This window comes from Halyomorpha halys, unplaced genomic scaffold (genome assembly GCF_000696795.3).
Source record: "Halyomorpha halys isolate HHAL.00 unplaced genomic scaffold, Hhal_1.1 Scaffold354.1, whole genome shotgun sequence".
NCBI classification, from domain to species: domain Eukaryota; kingdom Metazoa; phylum Arthropoda; class Insecta; order Hemiptera; family Pentatomidae; genus Halyomorpha; species Halyomorpha halys.
In genome coordinates this window covers 980,381-992,278 of record NW_027111517.1, presented here as the reverse complement: position 1 = coordinate 992,278, position 11,898 = coordinate 980,381, and the positions used below count along the sequence as shown (strand labels likewise).

Genomic DNA, 11,898 nt, shown 5'->3' with positions numbered 1-11,898 from the left:
TTTTTAATAATTTATTTTTATCTATTTATCATTGTGAATAGTTAGGGGTGTATTTTGCACTAGACTAAACCCTCACATTATCTATTATTATAAAAAAAACCAATAAATAAACTGTCAAAGAAAAATAAATATGTGGTTAAAAAGTAATAATCGGCCCGATCTGGTAATTTAAAAAAGAAATATAACAATTAAAATATTACATTGTAGTTTGCCGAATAATATATAAGAAAACATTAAAAAAAAAAAGATTCAATGTAAAAATATTAACATTTAATTCTATTTATTTATTTCTACCTACAGATAAATTCAATAATAAAATAGATTTAATTATGAATACATGAACTAGCCGAGGAATTATTTTGGAGATCTGATTAAAAATTTAAATAAGTAATTTTTAATTTTTTGTTAAAATTTAGGCTTAGTTAATAATCCATCTCTGTGTTTGTATGTAGAAAGCCTAGCTCAAAAACGAAAAGTTGTACTATACACAAATTACGAATATGTCCGAGTTATTGCAGCAAATTTTTTGATAAAATTAACTTATTTTATAAATAATAGAATTCCTTAAATTATATAATTTAATTTTTAAAACGAAAATAAATGAAAATCCTGATCGTTGTATTCCTCATTGAATTTTTCAAACTATAAATTTTCAAAACGATTTTGTATTATCTTCAAGTCATTATAATACATATAAATATATTACCACTAATAATAATAAAGATATATTTTTGATTAGACTGATATATTAATAACAAAATATATTGTTGTGGAAATAAAGATTCTTTAAAAAATCTAAGCCATATTTAATATAATCAATAAAACCTATATCAATAAATTTTATCAATATATTCTAACAAGGAAGATCGAATTAGTGAAGGAAAACACTACACACATTTCATTAAAATTAAAATTAATATATAAGGAAGTAAAAATTCGAAAAAGAAATTATTACTAAAATTAAGACGGGGTTGGTATATCTGCTCCCAGAGGGAATAAATAGAACCCTGAAGACAGGTTGTAGCTAGGGGAGGGGAAGGGGGTGTAATAAAAAGTTAATCTGAGCGTGTGAGGTAAGGGGGTGCCACCCTCCCTCTTCCCCCACTCCCAGGAACACTCATTTAAACAGCAACAGCCAGGAAAAACCAAGTGCCCATCCATGATCCGGTCCATCGATGAAGTTATCAATTGAACAGATCAAGTATCAGTTTTATCTGATATTCATTATATCACCAATTATTATTATCAAATCCTCAAAGATATAACATCATTAAAATTCTTGCAAATTATCAGGTGAATAAACGAATAACTCATTACTGGCATTTATCATCCCTTACGACCGATAATTCGAACTTTGAATGACTTAGCGTCCGCCTAAAAATGAATAAGGGCTCGTAGTAATTTCCATTCACCATCGATAGATCTGTGATGTGGGTTAAGTTATGAATGCAGCACTAGTCAGAGCGTGGCGCTGCAATAACGCACAGCCACCGTTTTTTCGACCATTTTTTCGATTGATTGAGAGAAATTAGGTTATGAGTGACTGATTTTTATTCAAAATTAAATGAAATTTTGCATTCGAATATGCTATCTTAGAGTAGGTGAAGTGTAAGTTTAGAAAGGGGCGAAAATAAAATCCCGCTAACTGGGACGGCAGAGTTTCATTGATCAAGAGAAAAGGCCGAGCGCAGGCCCGAGAAAACGGTGGTGGGGAGGTGGAGGAGAGTGAGCGCGCCAGTCAGGTTGGACCTGACCATGCTAGGCGCGCCTGAGGCCAGTCGATCATGTCGAGGGAACCTTACGGCCAGAACTTAGGTGGAAGCGGGAGTCGATCACCGAGGAGCGCCCGCCGTTTAGGGGAGTTACCAACCGTCGACAGGTCTCCTTCGAGGAATTATCCTGCCGGAGGAAGCAGGGGAAGTCCGGTCGGTAGAAAAGGTAGGCCGCGTTCAGGAAATACATCGCCGGAACATCATGGTTATCAACCCATGAGCGGGCAATATTATAGAGGTGAGGAGGATTTAGGGAGTCCTATGATGGAGGACAGGGGGAGGAGTATGGCTTCAAGCGGATCACATCACAGGTCTAGAAGTGCCAGTAGGCCGATGGGAGGGAATCCGATGTCAGTCCGTTATCAATCATTAGATCGCGCGGGAGGGACGGGTCCGGAAGGTCAGGATAGGGAATTCATGCCGATCAGGGATCGCTCTTTGGACAGGGTAGGTCCTCGAGAACGGAGCATGGAACGTGGAGGTTATCTTGAGGAAGATCTCTACGGGCCCCGTTCGGCTCGGCAGTCCCCAAACACTCACATGATGTCTGGTAGGGACGGGGGCAGTTACCTGGGCGAGCTCCAGAACCAGAACACCGACCTACAGCGAGAATTGGCCAATTTGAAGAAAGAATTAGAATTGACTAATCAAAAATTGGGCTCCAGTATGCACAGTATCAAGACATTTTGGAGTCCAGAATTGAAAAAAGAAAGGGCTTTACGCAAAGAGGAATCGGCCAAATACAGTCTCATCAATGATCAACTCAAGCTACTCAACTCGGAAAATCAGGTAAAGTCTCAGAATCAAATCATCCTCATAGTTACTGTAATAATCACACTCAGTGATTATTCTTTGGCAATCGAGTGCATCAACTGTAGAATTTAATATATACTTTATAATTTTGAATTAAGCTTTTATTGGGTAGATTACTAGCAATGCTTTAGTTTTAGATTAGTCAGTTATTGTACATTTCCTGAAAATTATATATCATTGTTTAGTTTTTTTAAGGTGGCTTAATACTGGATTGATAGAAATGTATAGAATATTATGTTTATTATATATTTAATTTTACATTTGTTATCTTTAAAATGTTGTTTGATACACTTATTAATTCATGGTTGCTTTGTCGTAGCTTATCTTCAAGCCAACACTGGACTTCCTTTCTGAGCGGGAATCAGTTGTGTGGTCATAATTTCACAGCTGATGATAATATGGAAGCATGCCTACCTACTACCATTGAAAACACTCAAATTGACATTGTTAACAAAAAAGCTTAATATATACCAGATTGTTAATATTATTATAATTCGATTTTATCATCTTGCTGAATCGAATTGTTTACAAAATATGTACAAATTTAAGATCTGGGATATCTGTTCTCAGGGAGTGCCATGTCTCCATCGATGTAGACTGATATTATTTTGTTTACTATCAAATTCAAACATTTGTTTAGTTATTTTTACCTCATAACACGGACTTAATGGCACAATGTACATAATTAAGCCATATAAGGATGTATTTATTAGTACTGCAGAAGATAAACATTTAGAATGTACAAAACAAATGTATACATATATTGGTATATTATATACAATATAGTTATTCTAGTACCAATATATGTATATTCTAGTACCAGTATATGTATATAATATACCAATTTTTAGACTGGAAGAAATGTTGAAATTTATAAAATTAATTTTGATTTTGTTGATTATTAGTTTAATAATGTAATTTAGACAGATGGGTATTCGAAAGATTATTATTTTTTTATTTGATTTAAAAGTTGCATTATAGTTATTGAAATTATTAAAGAAAACTCGCCTTAGAATAAAACTATTACATTGACAGAAGTATTATTCATTCATAATAGAATAATTATATCTTGAATGCTGTCTAGTTTGAGAGAGATATATAAGGAGTTTAACCGTTTAAATTGTAAAGGAAAGAGATATAAAGGGATAAAGTGGAAATGTCTGGATATTTATTGTTAACGTTATTTGAGATCAAACTTTCATTAAAAGAATGTCTCCTGGGACTTTAGAATTCAAATTTATATTGCTGTATATATTATTACTAGCTAGTGATACGAATAAAAAAAAATTAGAGACATTTTCCACTTCCTTAGTTTTTTATAAACCTGTATGAATTTATACCAACAGCAGGAAAGAAGAGAATTTTTTCTATCCCAATTTCGTAGTTAATAATGCTTTAAAATTACATAAATAACTAACGCTTTGAATGAAACAACTTATAAATACGTACAAAATACAATACAAGAAACCATTTCGAATCTACTCCTTCATTATCTTAACGTCCAGCGACTCGAAAATGAACGACCTATCAATTGTTTGAATACAATTCCGAATGTAATAAACATTATAGTCGATTTTAATGTTTAATGAACTTTAGTAACAGCGAATTTATACCATTTTAGTAATGATACTTCTGTTGGAAAATAGTCCTATATATCATTCTTTATTATGATGGCTAATAATTGCCCTCTAGCAAAAAAACTGAGTCATAGATCGCGGTCCTGTATTTTCATAAGCCGTTTTTTTAATAATTTTGTCGTTATTTTTTATCATCCACGAAATATTACCCAGGAATAAGAAAATTAAAGAAGTTTTGACGATTTTTCATATTTAATTTTCATTAATATATCTTGGACAAACGTTTTACAATGAGTCATTTTAATAAATATGTGCAGACTTAAAACAGAAGATCCTGAATAATGTTTTGATGATATTATTGTCAAAACTGAATAAAAATAAGAATCAAATATACTCTTAATATAATTTAACAGCCATTCTACAATTAAAATCATTAATTTGGCGATTCTGATGCATCTAAGGTACTTTTCAATAAAATATCTTGAGGATAGAATATCCAAATTTCCAAATATCATATAATAGACAACAATTACCGAACTATTTCGGAAAATAAAAATGATTTCATAAGAATGAATCATTAGTTGATCCTTTAACGAAGATTCTTGTGCGTCAAAACTGGAAATATGTTTATTTGGTCAAATAAAAGACATTTTTTTTCACATATATCTGAAAAGTTGTATAAATGTGTAAACATTTTTGGGGGGATGTCTTAATTTATTTAGCGTAGGATATAACCGATGATTTTTTTATATTGATAAAATTAGAGTTAATCTCTAAAATTAGGGGTATTTATTATAATAGTGCACTTTCAAATTTCCATACGAAAATCCTAAGTCTCTGAGATTAAAATTACTCGTAATTAATACCCTTATTTATCATTTGTAATTTCTCGCAACATTTAAGCATATAAATCACATTTTTTTTTTTTAAATATTATTAAATTCATCCCTAAAAGAAATGAAATAAGGAAAAGAAATGAGTTTTAATTGCAGTGAATGGAATAAATATTTATTTGATCGGAGATTTTCATTCTTTTGAAGATTTAACTAAACATTTCACCGTTCATTTAAACATTAACGCAAGGTTAAAACTTCGCAATGGACTGATATGTCAAAACAAGCTAATTTTAGGCCTTCTATAATCGTTCTCCCATGAATAAATGAAAAGCACAAAGGTTCCGTGACCGAAATGTGTGAAAATTTAAAATGCATTTAGCTTTGAAGGAAATATGAATCTTTATAAACATCGCCCGCCCGATTAGAAGTTGAAGCCTCATATATTTTTTACTAACCCCACAAATTGTGAATTCCCTTTTAGAACAGGGAATTTCTATTTTTAGCAGTCAGTTTTTCATTTCGATCTAATTTTACCTATCTTTTCTGCCGATCGTTTTATTATGCGATTGAATAAACAAAAATTACATTTCTTCCACGTCATCGCAGCTTATGACTCAAGAAGTGAATCGAAAAGTGTATAATCTATTTATATACTGTGTTTTTTAGGTTCAATCTGAGAACCCATCCATGCCGGTCAGGAACGAACAATAATTATTTTAACAGAACGAACTGAATTATACCCTAAATAAAATCAATTCTAATCTGCTCTCTGAGGACGGAAAATAGTAATCTATAATGCAACTATTTCTCTTATACATAGAATAGATATATCCAACTCGATAATTTTCTTCTGGATTTGATTAAAATAAAATCGTATTCAAAGGTACTGAGCTGAAGAGGCAAAATAACCGCATCATTATTTTATTTCGACCATGATTTCAGTCCGTTAATGACATCATTATCCAGCGCATCAAACATTGTATAGTACTACTCTACATAAATATATGTATATATTTTTAAATATATACATAGTATATTACATATTGGAAAAAGATAGTTGACTATATGAAGTAGATTGTAGATAGTCAGAGTGGCGGTCAATAAAGGTATCAAAATAGTAAAAGAAAACTATCTGTTGTTAACCAACGTTTCGTCCTACTTTGCAGTGCTTCGTCAAGACTGATAAGACTGAAGTTCTGGTGTCAACTGAACTTGATAGTTGGCACCAGAACTTCATCTATTTTTTATTATTCTACTATTTTGATACCTTTATTGACTGCAACCCGAACTATCTTCCTCCTATTATATATTACATACAGTTTTTTTTTTTGTTTTTTTTTGTTAAGTTTCACTTAAATTTCAACATAATTCATACCAAATATAATAATAATATTCTTTATTTATTCTAGAACTAGTCCTTTTAGAATAAAATAACAGATATTGAAAATTAAATTTAGTGCCTTAGAGTTATATACAAAAAATTAAAAAAAAAAAAAAAAATGAAATATACAATAAAAAAATAAGACACAAGTATCCTGTTTCGAATATAAATTTATTAGATAATTTTCGTCATTGAGCATGTAATTATGACCACACAACACAATAGAATAGTTTTGATACATTTCTATACCAAGTATTCTGCCACATCTAATTGAATCATTTTCAGGTTAACATTTCAGCTGCAGCCAATGGAAAATGAAGGCGATGGTAATACAAAGCGTAAAATTGAATTATTTTGTATATATTTTTAAATTTATATAAGTGAAAAAATGATTTTTCACAATTATATTTTGATTTAATAATGGATGTATTACTAGTTTAGAACCATGCGATAATGAAACGTGTATATTTCCAATTATTTTACAACTAAAAACCGGTTTATGTAATTAGAGAGCCGTATCTTTTAACGGCAAACGAATAAAAGGACCGCGATAGAATAATGACAAAATTAAAAAAAAAAAAAAAAAAAAAAAAAAAAATTCTAAATGGCTCCTTAGATTTATTTAAAGAGAAGTAAATGGATAATGCGAACAAAGCTTCCTTTCAGAGCAGAAAATAGAAAAATATCTTCAAAGGCTTTTGGTTTAGTGGGGGGGGGGCGATCCTGGTGTCATTTGGGGGTCTAGAAAAAAATATTGATTCTTCAAATCTTTCTCTTTATCTCATTCTACTCAATTTTATTGTGAATTCATATATTTTTTTGTTTTCATTAAAAATTCACCTCTTTATTCATTCGGTCCAATCAGTGGAACTTTGTTATAGACCATTGTTTGGCCTTGTTGAATCATTTAAAAGCATTTTTTTTTTTTAATGTTTTTTACGAGTTTCTCTATCATTATATTTCACATATAATAGCGTATCTCCAATTCTAGTACGCTACAAAATGTTATTAAAACGTTTCTTTTTAACTATTACATACCAAGAAAATTTCGGTTATAAAATCGATTGATTTGTGATTTTATTTAAAACTTCTTTCTTAGGAGAACTTGGATACAATCAGATAGAGTTCTTCATAAATAAAGTAGATTTCGCACTCTATTATTATTTAATTATAGTCCTCTGTAAGGTGGTAATTGAAGATTAATAATGATGTGAATCGGAAGCCGCCTGCTATTAGATCACTGGCATTTTAAAAATCGATTTTTCTGTTGGATTATTAGTTCTATAGACAGCATGTCAGCATTAGAAATTGAAATCTTTTTAGCCATTTATAGGACATTTACGATGAGGTTATGAATTTATAGTATTTTGTGAGGGAGAGAATATTCGGTAGGGAAGGACGGGGTGGGCACCGCGCCTGCTTAGGCCTACCTTATCGACCCATAATTTGACATACATTTCTTCCAACCCCCTTCTTTTAACTTCGACTGAATGACCCCTTCGAAACGGCCAATTGTTCCGCTTTATAAGAATTCAAGATTATTATTTATAAACAGATTATATATACTTTTTGTTTGAGAAAAGGTAGCTTAAATTAAAAACACAAATACCTTTTTGATCCTTGTCTCTCAACTTCTTTTTTATCCGACGTTTCGGGCTTCAGGACACCTAAAATATCTAAATTATTTACTTATAATTCATTCATTATATAACGCTGTATTTCTTCTATCCTTACAATTGATTGGACAAAGTTATTTTTTTATCTTTATTGAAATTTACAATTGTACATTATAATACATTCAGTAAATTTGATCTCAATTATAATGGAGTGATAAAAGCGTGTAGAAAAACTACCCATTGTTAGCACACTAGGTTCAAGTTATTAAAAATGTTTTTTTCCTGTTGCAAGATATTTTCCCAAGATGATTATCTTTAAAAATAAATAAGATAATTAAAGTTTCTTTCGATAAATTTCAAAAAAATAGTTATTGATGTATAATTATTCACATCGATTGAAATGTTTAAACATTTTATCATACACACAATTATACTATTATCAAAACCAATCTTAACAAGGACTCTGTTATCAACAATTCATATTGCTTAATATATTTCGTTTTAGAAAAATGCTGTGAATGTAGTACAATTATAAAATTAACTTAAAATGTGAATTGAGTTAATCGCCTACAGCGTTAAAGAGTAGTCACGTGACTGAAATGAATTATTTCCAATATATTACAAGGAGAAAATATCGGAAAATTTTTAAACACTAAGAGAAAGTTTTTGAAAAATTCAAATGATATAAATTTGAAAAAATACTTCCGATGTATTTCTCTGCATAAAATGCCTGACGAAGCATCTTAATTCGTAAAAAAAAATCTACTATATGCTCAAATCAAAATTATAAGCTATAGCAAACAACTCAAATGTTCCTAGAATATGTGTGTTATAACCAATGTGTACGTTATAAACGGACAATTATAACCAGATTGAAAAAAGGTAATCCTTCCCCGCTGGACCCGCCCCGCTAAGACCCCCGGGGAGCGACGGTCCTATATCACTTTTGAAATATTAGCTTAAAACAGGAAGAAGAGACTTAAAGATAATTTAATCGAGCAATATTTAAAAAGCGCCTGAAATAGAAAAACGGCGTGAAACCCTCCACTCCCGCTGTCCGTGGTAGCCCTACTTATCTGACTTTTTAAACAGACAATTATAGCGAGTAGGTTTGTCGATGTACGACATGTCGCAACCTCACAAGAGGAGATCATAACACAAAAAAAGCCAATCCTTCCCCGCCGGACCCGCCCCGCTAAGACCCCCGGGGAGCGATGGTCCTATATCACTTTTGAAATATTAGCTTAAAACGGGAAGAGGAGACTTGAAGATAATTTAATCGACCAATACTTAAAAAGCGCCTGAAATAGAAAAACGGCGTGAAACCCTCCACTCCCGCTGTCCGTGGTAGCTTTACTTATCTGACTTTTTAAACAGACAATTATAGCGAGTAGGTTGGTCGATGTACGACATGTCACAACCTCACAAGAGGAGATCATAATACACAAAAGGCAATCCTTCCCCGCTGGACCCGCCCCGCTAAGACCCCCGGGGAGCGACGGTCCTATATCTCTTTGAAATATTAGCTTAAAAGGGAAAGAGGAGACTTTAAGAAAGTTAAATCGAGCAATATTTCAAAACCGCCTGAAATTAAAAAACTGACCTGCTTCTTTGATGATCCTCGGTATACTCTGAATTTTATTACTCGGAGTGATGTTATAGCAGGCATATGAATTCTCTATAAGGTCATGAAGCAGGGATCTCCAAACGCCTTGTGTAAGGACAATACTTATCACTCCACTGAGACCCACGCACTAAGATCTAGCAAGCTCCATACGGGCTTATTCGTATCATTAGAGGCCGTTTGTAGCCGTGTGTTTTGAGATACCACCTTAGCAACTTAGAGTCTGCAGCGGCGTCGGTTTAATTTCAGCCTATGTGGGTTGGCTTTTGATCCCACGTAATAAAAACACGACCCTCACACTCCGGTAACAATAGATTAGGTTACCTATGGTGTGATGCTTCCGTAGGTCAGAAATAGAAAAAAAAAACCGTTTTGTTAATCATACTATGTAGAACTCGCGGTTGAATGCTTTACAGCTGTAAGCTGCTTTTAATTTTTTTCTGATTCCAAACTTTTTTTTTTTAATTATCTATTTAATGAATTTACAACTATACAAAATAATACAATAGGTAAATATGTAGTATGTTTCATATACACTTGAAAATCTTGGGAGGGAACCACCCATTGGTGGTACTTCAAACATTAATTTAAATTAGAAGATCCCGTGGCCATCTTCTTTTCAGACGCCTCGGAGGATTATCAGGGATTATTTCAAACTTAGTTTCAGATTTTAAAATTTGTTTTAGGTTTTTATCCTTCGCTTTCATGTTTTAGCTGGGAAAATTATTATTTTTGTTCGATTTAACAATTGTGTGTTTTCTATCCCTGTATAAAATAAAACATATGAACATATTTTAAAACGTTTGATTCCTTATTTTCACTTATTTCTCCGCTTCGAGTCTTTCAGTACGAGGATAGACTTTATTTCCATAATGTTTTAATTTTACCATTACCGTCTCTAGTTAGGATAAAACTGTAGCCATTGATCACGCTTTCGTTCAAACTTATACAGTATCCCTTTGCCATGTCTTTGACCTCACCATGGAAATGTCCATCATGTCCTTCACGGACTTTTCGGGTTCTTAGTGGAAAAACGAGCGATTACGATCACCAAAGGCAAGCGATTGGACGAGTCATATAAGGTTCGCGTCCTTTGTATGCCTGATGTACTTATTATTTCTTCAAAAATAAAATGAAATAACAATCTCGTTAGGTTATCTCATTGTCACAGGCCTCTTTGTTTATTGTAATTCTGGTGAAAAATTTGGCCTATACTTTGACTTTGCACTGAACATATTCCATTCCAATATTTTTTTTCTACGATGACAAACTTTAGTCTGTCAACAAAGGTCGTGATACCACCTCAGCGTTTTATAAAAAGGGTTATATGAATTTATAATTTTTTTTCGAAGATGATCCCGTTTTGAAAGATGTTCCTTTGATCTACACAAGACGCTACTGTCTATGTTCTGTCATTGGGTATTTCATGCATTATATGGTGTCCCTTGAAATGAAATACAAATAATAATAATTCCTTCGAAAAAGCAAAAATAAGAATGTCACCATTTCTTAGCTGATGCTTATATTTGGTGCTGCGGTAAAGTGTATTTGCAAGTACAGTTGTGGACGGGACGTCGCCTAAGAAATGAGTCTAGACCAATCCCAGTTCCAATAAACGAAACCCTTGCTCCAGAAATCTAATTGAAAATGATATTGTGTTCATGTAGTGAACATATAGTCATTCTAATAACCAACTTATTCACAAATTGAGCCGCTTATTATGAAAATGGTCTAAGTCCATTTATACTAAAATTGAGATGTTTAAGAGTTTGTGTTTCAATGCAATTAAGAATATACCTACAGGATACTAATGAGATATATTGCTACAGTCTATGATTAACAATCAATAAGATTAACAAACAGTAATTAACAATCAGATTCGTAATATAATTTGAAGGAGCCCAGGTCCATTAAACAAAAATTAAGTTGCTTATTATTAAAACAATACTCATTTTATTTTATATATCTTTACAACACTGCAAAAAGATAATTTATGAGAATCGACATATTTTTTAACTACATAACATATTAAATTACAAAAAGATTATTGATTGACCGTGTGTATAGATGAATGGAATATAATGGGATACAATGTGTATAAGTGATTAAGAAACCAAATATACCAAATGAGTGGGGATACAGAAAGTGTAAAATATAATAGAAAATTAATAATAAAGTAATTAATATAAGTACACATAAGAAGATAACACATGAATATAAATTAAAAGATAGATACATGAATGTAAATGAAACAGGAAGGATAGTGAATATAAAAATAA

At 31.9% G+C, this 11,898-nt stretch overlaps 1 protein-coding gene across 10 annotated transcripts in view; it reads left to right on the top strand.

The window, feature by feature from the left end:
- Window positions 1-1,739: 1,739 nt before the first annotated feature.
- brp (bruchpilot) overlaps window positions 1,740-11,898 on the top strand; it is a 201,069-nt gene continuing 190,910 nt past the window's right edge. For all 10 annotated transcript variants that reach the window (XM_067049578.1, XM_067049575.1, XM_067049576.1 and 7 more), the window contains exon 1: window positions 1,740-2,561. In XM_067049578.1, coding sequence (XP_066905679.1) covers window positions 1,785-2,561 — 777 coding nt within the window. In that variant the 5' untranslated portion in view covers window positions 1,740-1,784. The remainder of the gene's footprint in view (window positions 2,562-11,898) is intronic.